The sequence below is a fragment of the Scyliorhinus torazame genome, chromosome 1, assembly GCF_047496885.1.
Source record: "Scyliorhinus torazame isolate Kashiwa2021f chromosome 1, sScyTor2.1, whole genome shotgun sequence".
Classification (NCBI taxonomy): Eukaryota; Metazoa; Chordata; class Chondrichthyes; order Carcharhiniformes; family Scyliorhinidae; genus Scyliorhinus; species Scyliorhinus torazame.
In genome coordinates this window covers 257,210,687-257,224,409 of record NC_092707.1, presented here as the reverse complement: position 1 = coordinate 257,224,409, position 13,723 = coordinate 257,210,687, and the positions used below count along the sequence as shown (strand labels likewise).

General features: G+C 49.2%; 1 protein-coding gene across 1 annotated transcript in view; it reads right to left on the bottom strand.

The window, feature by feature from the left end:
* mthfd1l (methylenetetrahydrofolate dehydrogenase (NADP+ dependent) 1 like) overlaps positions 1–13,723 on the bottom strand; it is a 316,218-nt gene that overhangs the window by 198,045 nt on the left and 104,450 nt on the right. Inside the window, exons 17-18 of the mRNA XM_072504179.1 lie at positions 13,268–13,344; positions 4,681–4,821 (exon numbers count right to left, since the gene is read on the bottom strand). Coding sequence (XP_072360280.1) covers positions 4,681–4,821; positions 13,268–13,344 — 218 coding nt within the window. The remainder of the gene's footprint in view (positions 1–4,680; positions 4,822–13,267; positions 13,345–13,723) is intronic.

Sequence of the window (13,723 nt, the reverse complement as noted above, 5' to 3'; positions counted from 1 at the left end):
CCTTCCTCCACTGTGCCTCTGCCTTCCCTGTGGTCAGCAGGTCAAACACTGTCTGGAGTCTTCGCCTCTCCCTATATAGTCCTTCGTCCAGGGCCTCCGCATATCTTTCATCCACACTCAAAATCTCCCCCAGTAATCTCGCCCTCTCTTTGGCCTCTGTTTTCCCCTTGTAAGCCCTGATGGAGATCAACTCTCCCCTGACCACCGCCTTCAGCGCTTCCCATACTACCCCCACTTGGACCTCCCCATCATCATTGGCCTCCAGGTACCTTTCGATACATCCCCGCACCCTTCTACAGACTCCCTCATCCGCCAATAATCCCACATCCAGTCGCCAGAGTGGGCGCTGTTCCCTCTCCTCTCCTAGTTCCAGATCCACCCAGTGCGGGGCATGGTCTGAAACAGCTATGGCCGAGTACTCCGTTCCTTCCACCCTCAAAATCAGTGACCTACCCAAAAACAAAGAAATCTATCCGGGAGTATACCTTATGGACTTGGGAGAAAAAGGAGAACTCTTTAGCCAGCGGCCTAGCAAATCTCCACGGATCCACTCCCCCCATTTGGTCCATAAACCCCCCAACCACCTTTGCCGCTGCCTGCCTTCTTCCGGTCCTGGATGTAGATCTATCTAACCCTGGGTCCAGCACAGTATTGAAATCCCCCCTCCAATACCAAGTTTCCTACCTCCAGGTCCGGGATACTTCCCAGCATCCGCTTCATAAATCCCGCATCGTCCCAGTTCGGGGCATATACATTTACCAGCACGACCTCCATTCCCTGCAGGCTGCCACTCGCCATCACATATCTGCCACCGTTGTCCACTACTATATTCCTAGCCTCGAAAGACACCCGTTTCCCCACCAATATAGCCACCCCTCTATTCTTTGCGTCCAGCCCTGAGTGGAACACCTGTCCCACCCATCCTTTCCTTAACCTAACCTGATCCGCCATCTTCAGATGAGTCTCCTGAAGCATGGCCACGTCTGCCTTCAGTCCTTTTAAGTGCGCAAACACTCGGGCCCTTTAGGCCTCCTCCCCCCCCCCCGGTCGACTAGCCATCACCCACTCTGGGCCAGTCCCCCAGGCGGCGCATTCCCGCCCCGACCACCTCTTCTCTTACCAGCTCCCTCTCGATCCCAGCAGCAGCAACCCAATTACTCTTTCCCCCCCCCCTCTCTCTCTCTAGCATGGTTACTCCCCCCCATATTGCTTCCGAAAGTCATCTGACTTCAACTGACCCCGGCTTCTCCCGCCTCTCTCCTTGGCACACCCCCCCCCCCCCCCCCAACAAACATCAGCCCCTCAGTTCTGGTCCAGTTTCTCTTTTTGGATGAAGGTCCATGCTTCTTCCGACGTTTCAAAATAATAGTGTCTATTGTGGTACGTGACTCATAATCGCGCCGTCTGCAGCATCCCAAACTTTACTTTCTTCTTATGCAGCACCTCCTTGGCTCGATTGAAACGCGCTCTCCTTCTCGCCACCTCCGCGCTCCAGTCCTGATACACTCGTATCACCGCATTCTCCCATCTGCTACTCCGTACCTTCTTGGCCCAGCTCAAAACAACCTCTGTCATTGAAGCGGTGAAATCTCACGACCATCGCCCTTGGTGGTTCTCCAGCCTTTGGTCTACTCGCAGGGACCCGGTGAGCCCCTTCCACCTCCAAGGGGCCCGAGGGGGCCTCAGCTCCCATTAGCAAATGTAGCATCGTGCTCACATAAGCCCAGTCGTCAGCTCCCTCCACTCTCTCGGGGAGACCCAGGATCCGGAGGTTCTTTCTCCTTGATCTATTTTCCAGGACTTCAATTCTTTCGATGCACTTCTTATGTAGCGCCTCGTGCGTCTCCATTTTGACCGCTAGGCCCAGGATCTCATCCTCGTTTTCAGTTACCTTCTCCTTCACCACACGGAGCTCTATCGCCTGGGCCTTTTGTGTTTCTTTGAGCCCATCGATTGCCAGCAACATCGGGGCCAGCACCTCCTTTTTTAACTCCTCCACACACCTTCTGAGGAATTCATCCTGATCCGGTCCCCATGTCGCCTGGCCTCCCTCCGACGCCATCTTGCTTCCTTCTTTTCTCTGCTGCTGCCCTCGAGGATCCTTCGTGATCTAGCCACCGCCACCGATCTTTTTCCTGTACACTGGGGGGGGGACGACTCCTTATTTCTTCACCCCTCATCGTGTTTTGTCAAAAAAAAAATTCCCGTTGGGGCTCTCAAAAAGAGCCCGAAAGTCCGTCGGAGCTGGAGCCGCCGAAACGTGCGGCTTAGCTGAGCATCGCCGCAACCGGAAGTGATGCTTTTTAAATGTTGAGGGTTTCTGCCTCCACCACCCTTTCAGGCAGTGAGTTCCAGACTCCCACCACCGTCTGGGTGAAAAAGCTTTCCCTCAAATTCCTTGCCCATTATCTTAAATCTATGCTCCTTGGTTATTGACCTCGCTACCAAAGAGAAAAGTTCCTTCCTATCTACACCCCCCCCAATTTCGTACACCCCCCAATTTCGTACACCTCAAATCGGGTTCCCCCTCAGCCTTCTCTGCTCTAAGGAAAACAACCCCAACCTATCCAGCCTCTCTTCATAGCTGAAACCTCCAGCCCAGGCAACAACCTGGCGAATCTCCTCTGCACCCTGTCCAGTGAAATCACATCCTTCCCATATTGTGGCGACCAGAACTGCACACAGTACTCCAGATGTGGCCGAATGAGCATTTTGTACAGCTCCATCGTAATCCCCTGCTCTTATTCCCCTGACCTCGGCTAATAAAGGCAAGTATCCCAAATGCCTTCTTTGCCACGATATCTACCTGTCCTGCTGCCTTCAGGGATCTATGGACATGCACCCCAGGTCATGCTGGGCCTCTATACTTCCCTAACGTCCTACCATTCATGTGCATTCTCTTGCCTTGTTAGTCGTCATCGTCGTCGCGCCCCACCCCAAAAAAAAAAAAACAATGTATCACCTCATCCATTTCAGGGTTAAATTCCATTTGCCACTGTTCTGCCCACCTGACCAGCCCGTCTAGATCATCCAGTAATCGAAGGCTTTCCTTCTCATTATTTACCACACTGCCAATTTCCAAGTCATTTGCCAACACACTGATCATATTTTCTACTTTCACATCTTGTTCATTAATGTACATGACAAACAGCAAGGGACCCAGCATGTACACCACTAGACACAGGCTTTCAAACAGAAAAATAATCTTCAACCATCATCCTCTGCCTCCTACTATTCAGCCCTATTTTGGATCCAATTTGCTAAATTATCCTGGATTCCATGGGCTCTTACCTTCTTGGCCAGTCTCCCATGCAGGACCTTGTTAAAAGCCTTACTGAAGTCTAAGTAGACTACATCAATTCCACAGCCCTCATTGACATACCTCGTCACCTCCTCAAAAAATTCAATAAAATTTGTTAAGACACAATCTCCCCTGACAAAGCAATGCTGACTATCCCTGATTAACGTTTACCTCTCTAAGTGGATACTAATTCTGTCCCTCAGAATTTGATAGAGAAGAATAGCGAGGGAATTCAGAGGTCGGGGCCTACACAGCTTCTAGTGTTGGAACAATTAAATATCAGGGTGGTGCAAGAGGCCAGAGTTGCAGGACAGGGAAATCTTGAAGAGCTGGAGGCAATTACAGAGATATTGGGGGGGGGGGGGGGGGGGGGGGGGGGGGGGGGGGATACATTCTATGATGCATACTCCTTTTCCCCATCCCATCCATTTAGTAAGCGCCTGAACTCTTAACAGATGGTTGAAGTAGCCCCAAGCTTTGGGAGTCAATAAAGAAATAAAACCAACAGCTGTGACTGTGAAACACAAATCTTTTGCCAGACTGAGGCCCGTCAGTGTGACGACATCCTGTTACTGATCCACTTGTTTTGCAAGGTTGAGAAAAATATTTGAGAGGATCTGAAAAGTTGCCATTCAAAACCTATCTTGCTGGCTCAAGCTGGTCAGTATTTAAAGTAAGAAGTATTTAAAGGATGTTAGAAGTTAGTTACTTCTAACTTTTCTACCTGGAAGGACAAAGAGCAAAATCATTGCAATTTTAAAGGCATTATTTAGGAGGCTCTTTGTTTCGAAAAGACAAGATATGTTCATAATTTCAGATTGGCTCAGCCATAAAATGCTCTCGTCTTCAAGTTCGAGAGATGTGGGTTTAACCACCACTCCAGAGCCGAGCACAAATCAAGGCTGCTGCTCAATGCAGCATCACAGAGAGGTGCTGATGATTGGATGGTGTATGTTAAACCGTGGCCTTGTCTGCCCACTCAGGTGGATGTAAACAATCCCACTGCACTATTTTGAAGATGGTACTGGGAGTTTACTCAGTGTTCTGGCCAATATTTATCCCTCAACTAACATTGCTAAAACAGATTATCTGGTCATTATTGCATTGTCAGACACTTTTTCTACAATTGAATAACATCTATACCTCAAAGTATTGGCTGTAATGTGTTTTGTCAGATTGTCTCAAGGTGATAAAAACTGCTGTATAAATGCATCCACCTTTCTTTTTTTTCCCCCACTAGAGCTGGAAGCAGGGTTCATTCAGAAATTCTCTCTTTCTGATGGCAATTAGAGATTAATTTTATACACTTGACTTTATCCATTGAATGTCTTTGAATGTTTGAGCTTTATACTTAAATGACAACCGCAATTGGTACCCACCACATCTTCTGCTGTAACTGGTCCTCCTCTCAGGTCATTGGCTACCACTATATTAGCGAGGCGAGTCTTCATGTCAGCCAGACTGTCAGTTAGGGCAAGAATTGCCATGATTTCACTGGCAACGGCAATGTCAAACTGAGCCTTGAAGAGGAGAAAGGCACATCAGAACAACTCAGCGACTGTCTGCGAACCAGAGAGATCAGACAGGTTTGCAGAATAAAACTCAGATTCTTTTTCCCCCCCACCTGAGATTCTTGTTCACTTTTCACATGTAGACTTACAACAACGTGCTGTTGAATGCAGGAGAGGGGTCAACAGCAAACTGCAGTGAAGTTAGAGAGCAGGGGAACAGCAGCACCAAGATAACATTGTTCAGTCATCACTTGTAAAGTTACATATTCAGGCCATATTTTGTTTGTATATATTGCCATTATATATTCCCAAACTGGAAACTGTCAAAGCAAGCTTGCCTCCACTAATTACATTCAACTATCACTATGGCATGGTAGCAACAGTGGTTAGCACTGTTGCTTCACAGTGCCAGGGTCTCAGGTTTGATACCTGGCTTGGGGCACTGTCTGTGCAGAGTCTGCATGTTCTCCCCATGTCTGCGTGGGTATCCTCCGGGTGCTCCATTTTCCTCCCACAAGTCCCAAAAGACGCGCTGTTAGGTAATTTGGACATTGAATTTTTCCTCAGCGTACTTGAACAGACGCCGGAGTGCGGCGACTGGGGTATTTTCACAGTAACTTCATTGCAGTGTTAATGTAAGCCTACTTGTGACACTAATGAAGATTATTATCCTGCCATTCAAATAATCAAGCTTATTCCATCATTCAACCAGATCATGATTGATCTGTACCTTAACTTAATCTACCCCCGTGATTCCATATCGCTCAATACTAAACGACAGTGGAAAGCTATATAAATGAAAACTATCTTTTAAGAGGCGGCATGGTGGCACAGTGGCACTCCTGCCCCACAGCCCAAGGGATTCGGGTTCAATTCTGGCCTTGGGTGACCATGTGGAGTTTGCACTTTCTCCCGGTGTCTGCGTGGGCTTCCTCCTGGGGTTCTAGTTTCATCCCACAGTCCAAAGATGTGCAGGTTAGGTGGATTGGCCATGCTAAATTGCCCTTAGTGTCCAAAAAGGTTATGCGGGATTACTGGGTTACGGGAATAGGGTGGAGGTGTGGGCTTAAGTAGGGTGCTCTTTCCAAGGGCCGGTGCAGACTCCATGGACCGAATGGCCTCCTTCTGCACTGTAAATTCTATGAAACATTAGATGACTTATCGTTCAGATCTGAAACACAACAAGATAAGATTTGATAAAAGATGTGTGAAATTATGCAGGTTTGGGTAAGGTAGACCAAGAAAAGCTAGTTTCCATTAGCTGATGTTACAAGGACCAGGGGACGCAGATTTAAAGTTTTGGACAAGAGATGTAGGGGAATCAGAGGAACACATTTTTACTACAGCTAGTGATAATGAACCAGAAAATGGCGCTTATAGGATAGTGGAAATGAAGATGACAAATGATTTTGAAAGGAAATGGAATGGATACTTGTGGAAAAATAAACTTACAGGGCAATGAGGATAGATCACGGAAAAGGATTGATTGGATTGCTCTACGGAAAGCTGACATGGACTGAATGAAGTCTCCGAATTTGCAGGCAGTGAAAGCCACCCCACAGTAGGGGCAGCATGGTGGTGCAGTGGTTAGCACTGCTGCCCCACAGCGCCGAGGTCCCAGGTTCGATCCCAGCCCATGTGGAGGTTGCACATTCCCCCGTGTTTGCATAGGTTTCACCCCCACAACCCAATAGACGTGCAGGGTAGGTGAATTGGCCACGCTAAATTGCCCCTTAATTGGAAAAAATGAGTGAGGTACTTTAATTCTTTTTAATAAAGCCACCCTGCAGCGAAATTAACTGCTCTTACACCAATCTCGGATTTGCAGGTTAGGTGGATTTCGGCGGCAGCGGTGCGCAGGGGCCTTCTTGGAGGTGAGTAGTGAGTTTAAAAGCACTTACCTTTACAGGAGCAGCCCTTTGGATTTCGGCGGCAGCGGTGCGCAGGGGCCTTCTGGGAGGTGAGTAGTTAGTTTAAAAGCTCTTACCTTTACAGGAGCAGCCCTTTGGATTTCGGCGGGAACCGGAAGTTCGACCTCTGGCAAGTCCCCCCCCCCCCAAATAAATTCTGGTGGAGAGGAAACCCGAGACACTACACGTGTAGTGTCTCCCACCCACCCTCCTCCTCTAACCTAATAATAAGACCCATTGGTGGAAGGTAAGTGCCATATTATATTATATATTATTAGCATTGTGCAGGCCAAGGATTGGAGGTGGAGGAGCAGTCTCTGTCAGCGAGAGAACCTGAGAACATCTCAGAAGGTAAGCAAGTGATTTTTACTTTTATACCTTTTTTCAAATTGTGTGTGTTGGGGGGGACAGAAAAGCTGTGACCTGAGTGGCTGGTTGGGATTCTAACCTAAATTTTTTTGACTATTTGGGAACTAATTAAACATAATAACTTAATTATAATTTAGAGGATATCTAAGCCAGAGATCGGAGGATATTATAGTTAGCTATCGCATTTCTATTAGAAATCTAGTGCTAGGAAACAGATAGTTGACAGTAACTTTGTAATTTAAAAAAAAAAAAAAGTATTTATAAAAAAAAAGACAAATTTTAATTTTAATTAATTGACGCAATGTCAGTTAGAGGGGTGCTGTGCTCTGACTGTGAGATGTGGCAGGTCCGGGAGGCTTCCAGCATCCTGGATGGCTTCATCTGCAGAAAGTGCACCCAACTGCAGCTCCTCACAGACCGCATGGTTCGGTTGGAGCAGCAATTGGATGCACTTAGGAGCATGCAGGTGGCGGAAAGCGTCATAGATCGCAGTTATGTAAGTGTGGTCACACCCAAGGTGCAGGCAGAGAAATGGGTGACCACCAGAAAGGGCAGGCAGTCAGTGCAGGAATCCCCTGTGGTTGTCCCCCTCTCGAACAGGTATACCCCTTTGGATACTGTCGGGGGGGATAGCCTATCAGGGGAAAACAGCAGCAGCCAGAGCAGTGGCACCACGGCTGGCTCTGATGTTCAGAAGGGAGGGTCAAAGCGCAGAAGAGTAATAGTTATAGGGGACTCTATAGTCAGGGGAACAGATAGGCGCTTCTGTGGACGTGAAAGAGACTCCAGGATGGTATGTTGCCTCCCTGGTGCCAGGGTCCAGGATGTCTCCGAACGGGTAGAGGGAATCCTGAAGGGGGAGGGCAAACAGGTAGAGGTCGTTGTACATATTGGTACTAACGACATAGGCAGGAAGAGGCATGAGGTCCTGCAGCAGGAGTTCAGGGAGCTAGGCAGAAAGTTAAAAGACAGGACCTCGAGGGTTGTAATCTCGGGATTACTCCCTGTGCCACGTGCCAGTGAGGCTAGAAATAGGAAGATAGAGCAGACAAACACGTGGCTAAACAGCTGGTGTAGGAGGGAGGGTTTCGGTTATCTGGACCACTGGGAGCTCTTCCGGGGCAGGTGTGACCTGTATAAGATGGACGGGTTGCATCTAAACCGGAGAGGCATAAATATCCTGGCCGCGAGATTTGCTAGTGTCACACGGGAGGGTTTAAACTAGTATGGCAGGGGGGTGGGCACGGGAGCAATAGGTCAGAAGGTGAGAGCGTTGAGGGAGAACTAGGGAATATGGACAGTGTGGCTCTGAGGCAGAGCAGACGGGGAGAAGTTGCTGAACACAGCGGGTCTGGTGGCCTGAAGTGCATATGTTTTAATGCAAGGAGCATTACGGGTAAGGCAGATGAACTTAGAGCTTGGATTAGTACTTGGAACTATGATGTTGTTGCCATTACAGAGACCTGGTTGAGGGAAGGGCAGGATTGGCAGCTAAACGTTCCAGGATTTAGATGTTTCAGGCGGGATAGAGGGGGATGTAAAAGGGGAGGCGGAGTTGCGCTACTTGTTCAGGAGAGTATCACAGCTATACAGCGAGAGGACACCTCAGAGGGCAGTGAGGCTATATGGGTAGAGATCAGGAATAAGAAGGGTGCAGTCACAATGTTGGGGGTATACTACAGGCCTCCCAACAGCCAGCGGGAGATAGAGGAGCAGATAGGTAGACAGATTTTGGAAAAGAGTAAAAACAACAGGGTTGTGGTGATGGGAGACTTCAACTTCCCCAATATTGACTGGGACTCACTTAGTGCCAGGGGCTTAGACGGGGCAGAGTTTGTAAGGAGCATCCAGGAGGGCTTCTTAAAACAATATGTAAACAGTCCAACTAGGGAAGGGGCGGTACTGGACCTGGTATTGGGGAATGAGCCCGGCCAGGTGGTAGATGTTTCAGTAGGGGAGCATTTCGGTAACAGTGACCACAATTCAGTAAGTTTTAAAGTACTGGTGGACAAGGATAAGAGTGGTCCGAGGATGAATGTGCTAAATTGGGGGAAGGCTAATTATAACAATATTAGGCGGGACCTGAAGAACATAGATTGGGGGCGGATGTTTGAGGGCAAATCAACATCTGACATGTGGGAGGCTTTCAAGTGTCAGTTGAAAGGAATACAGGACAGGCATGTTCCTGTGAGGAAGAAAGATAAATACGGCAATTTTCGGGAACCTTGGATGACGAATGATATTGTAGGCCTCGTCAAAAAGAAAAAGGAGGCATTTGTCAGGGCTAAAAGGCTGGGAACAGACGAAGCCTGTGTGGCATATAAGGAAAGTAGGAAGGAACTTAAGCAAGGAGTCAGGAGGGCTAGAAGGGGTCATGAAAAGTCATTGGCAAATAGGGTTAAGGAAAATCCCAAGGCTTTTTACACTTACATAAAAAGCAAGAGGGTAGCCAGGGAAAGGGTTGGCCCACTGAAGGATAGGCAAGGGAATCTATGTGTGGAGCCAGAGGAAATGGGCGAGGTACGAAATGAATACTTTGCATCGGTATTCACCAAAGAGAAGGAATTGGTAGATGTTGAGTCTGGAGAAGGGGGTGTAGATAGCCTGGGTCACATTGTGATCCAAAAAGACGAGGTGTTGGGTGTCTTAAAAAATATTAAGGTAGATAAGTCCCCAGGGCCGGATGGGATCTACCCCAGAATACTGAAGGAGGCTGGAGAGGAAATTGCTGAGGCCTTGACAGAAATCTTTGGATCCTCGCTGTCTTCAGGGGATGTCCCGGAGGACTGGAGAATAGCCAATGTTGTTCCTCTGTTTAAGAAGGGTGGCAGGGATAATCCCGGGAACTACAGGCCGGTGAGCCTTACTTCAGTGGTAGGGAAATTACTGGAGAGAATTCTTCGAGACAGGATCTACTCCCATTTGGAAGCAAATGGACGTATTAGTGAGAGGCAGCACGGTTTTGTGAAGGGGAGGTCGTGTCTCACTAACTTGATCGAGTTTTTCGAGGAGGTCACTAAGATGATTGATGCAGGTAGGGCAGTAGATGTTGTCTATATGGACTTCAGTAAGGCCTTTGACAAGGTCCCTCATGGTAGACTAGTACAAAAGGTGAAGTCACACGGGATCAGGGGTGAACTGGCAAGGTGGATACAGAACTGGCTAGGCCATAGAAGGCAGAGGGTAGCAATGGAGGGATGCTTTTCTAATTGGAGGGCTGTGACCAGTGGTGTTCCACAGGGATCAGTGCTGGGACCTTTGCTCTTTGTAGTATATATAAATGATTTGGAGGAAAATGTAACTGGTCTGATTAGTAAGTTTGCAGACGACACAAAGGTTGGTGGAATTGCGGATAGCGATGAGGACTGTCTGAGGATACAGCAGGATTTAGATTGTCTGGAGACTTGGGCGGAGAGATGGCAGATGGAGTTTAACCTGGACAAATGTGAGGTAATGCATTTTGGAAGGGCTAATGCAGGTAGGGAATATACAGTGAATGGTAGAACCCTCAGGAGTATTGAAAGTCAAAGAGATCTAGGAGTACAGGTCCACAGATCACTGAAAGGGGCTACACAGGTGGAGAAGGTAGTCAAGAAGGCATACGGCATGCTTGCCTTCATTGGCCGGGGCATTGAGTATAAGAATTGGCAAGTCATGTTGCAGCTGTATAGAACCTTAGTTAGGCCACACTTGGAGTATAGTGTTCAATTCTGGTCGCCACACTACCAGAAGGATGTGGAGGCTTTAGAGAGGGTGCAGAAGAGATTTACCAGAATGTTGCCTGGTATGGAGGGCATAAGCTATGAGGAGCGATTGAATAAACTCGGTTTGTTCTCACTGGAACGAAGGAGGTTGAGGGGCGACCTGATAGAGGTATACAAAATTATGAGGGGCATAGACAGAGTGGATAGTCAGAGGCTTTTCCCCAGGGTAGAGGGGTCAATTACTAGGGGGCATAGGTTTAAGGTGAGAGGGGCAAAGTTTAGAGTAGATGTACGAGGCAAGTTTTTTACGCAGAGGGTAGTGGGTGCCTGGAACTCACTACCGGAGGAGGTAGTGGAGGCAGGGACGATAGGGACATTTAAGGGGCATCTTGACAAATATATGAATAGGATGGGAATAGAAGGATACGGACCCAGGAAGTGTAGAAGATTGTAGTTTAGTCGGGCAGTATGGTCGGCACGGGCTTGGAGGGCCGAAGGGCCTGTTCCTGTGCTGTACATTTCTTTGTTCTTTGTTCTTTGGACTGGCCCCTTTGTATACAAAGGTTAGTGTCGGTTACAGGGACGGGGCAAGGGAGTGGGCCTAGGTAGAGTGCTCTTTGAGAGGGTCAGTGCAGACTTGATAGGGCGAATGGCCTTCTTCTGCACTGTAGGAATTCTATGATCTTCAAGCAAAGTGGTTATTGAGCCAGGGGGTGGGGCTTCATTTAATCTAACCAGCACTGAGGGAATCGAGAAAGCTTGGTTTCCGCTTAACACACATACCAATTTTATGCTCCATTTAAGTCAGTGGAAATAAGATGGGTTTAAATAGGTATTAGATTTGAACTTGACCTGGGACTGTGGGGCCTGCTAGATTAAAATTACCCCTTTGAATCATGCAAGCACAGGAGGGTGACATTTGGTCCTTAATGCCCATGTCAGCTCCTCTAATTAATCCTGTTTACCTCGCGCTCTCTCCACACCAAGCAAATTTCTCCCTCAGCCTAGGATCCTTAAATTCCCCCCATTGCTCTGCACCATCGGAGGAAAATTTAATTTGCAGCCACTCGGTGGCAGCACTAGTTGCGCAATTTGTTTCTGGAATTCTGCCAAGTCTCATTCAACTTCTTTCAACGTTTTGTTTTGTGATTGAGATAAAGCCCTTTATCAAAAGCTTTGAGAAATGACCACAGTAATCACTGCATTGTAGCACAGTGGTTAGCACTATTGATCTCAGCGCCAGAGACCTGGGGCGCGATTCTCCGACCCCCAGCCAGGTCGGAGAACCGCAGGGGGCTGGCATGAATCTCGCCCCGCTGTGTCCCGAATTCTCCGCTGCCAGAGAATCGCGCCGCGTCGGTCGGCGGGCTCTCCCCGGCGATTCTCCAGCCCGCGATGGGCCGAAAACCCGCCGGTGGCGACCCTCGCCAGTCGGTGTGGATTGAACCACCTACCTTACCGGCGGGAGCAGGCGGGCTCCGGGGTCCTTGGGGGCCGCCGCGGGGTGATCTGGCCCCGGGGGGTGCCCCCACGGTGGCCTGGCCTGCGATCAGGGCCCACCAATCGGCCGGCGGGCCTGTGCCGTGGGGGCATTCTTTTTCTTCCGCCTTCGCCATGGTCTTCACTATGGCAGCGGCGGGGGACCCCCTCCACTGCGCATGCGCGGGGATGCCGTGAGCGTCCGCTGGTGCTCCCGCACATGCGGCGCCCGGCGAAGTCCTTTCGGCGCCAGCTGGTGGGTGCCAAAGGCCTTTCCCGCCCGCCGGTGGGGCGGAAATTACTCCGGCGCGGGCCTAGCCCCTCAAGGTAAGGGCTTGGGCCCATTCTCCGCACATTTGGTGCGGCTCGACGCCGGAGTGGTTCCCGCCACTCCATTACACCGGATTCCCCCACCCCACTGCCGGGTAGGGGAGAATCCCGGCCCTGGTTTCAATTTCCGGCTTGGGTCATTGTCTGTGTGGAGTCTGCACGTTCTCAGAGTGTCTGCGTGGGTTTCCTCCGGTTTCCTCCAACAAGTCCCGAATGACATGCTTGTTAGGTGAATTGAACATTCTGAATTCTCCCTCAGTGTACCCGAACAGGCGCCTAAGTGTAGCGACCCCCCTCCAATCACAGCCACAGCTAATTGGCAGGGAGCAGAGGACCCTCCGCCAGTGATGTTGGGCCCTTAAAACAGTGATCAGAAAGATCAGACTTCAAAGCTTGAAATTCGTATCAGTAACATTCCTGGAGGCAACCTGCCCAATGCATCACTAAAGAAGGGCATTTGCACAGGCTTCACTTGCAGGTGTCAGAAGTAGCTGAACTTATGCCAGTCTGGTGTCACACTGTCGTACTGGCTCAATATTCACTGATCTAATTTGGACCACATCCATCAGCTCCAGTGAATACAACATTATTTCCAAGAGTCGCAAATGATCCTTATTGCAGCTCATCACTATCCAAATAAGGCCCTGCATAAAACGTCCATACCTCTCTGACAAATCCCCTCTCCGTACCAGACTGTCCAATCGTCATTTTACGCAAGAAACGATCATTTGTATCAACCACTGGAAAAATAAAGTCAATATAAATAATTATAAATAATTTGTCAATACATAGGCCGGAGGGGAGTGAGGTGGGGAGAGTGGGTGTGAGAGGGAAGCAGGAAGGAGAGAGAGAGAGAGAGAGAGAGAGAGAGAGAGAGAGAGAGAGAGAGAGAGAGAGAGAGAGAGAGAGAGATTGCAAGTGTCAAGGAGGGAGGCAGCGAGAGTCTGGAATGGAGGTAGGCAGAGAGTGAGGCAGGAAGGGAGGGAGAAAGAGGGGGGGGGGGTCAGGGAGGGGGGGAGACAGAGAAAGAATCAGGACATGATGGGGGCATTAGGAGGGCCAAAGTTTGAAGAGATGGCAGGACAGGGTGGAGAAGGGAAAGTAGGGTGAAGAGGGAAG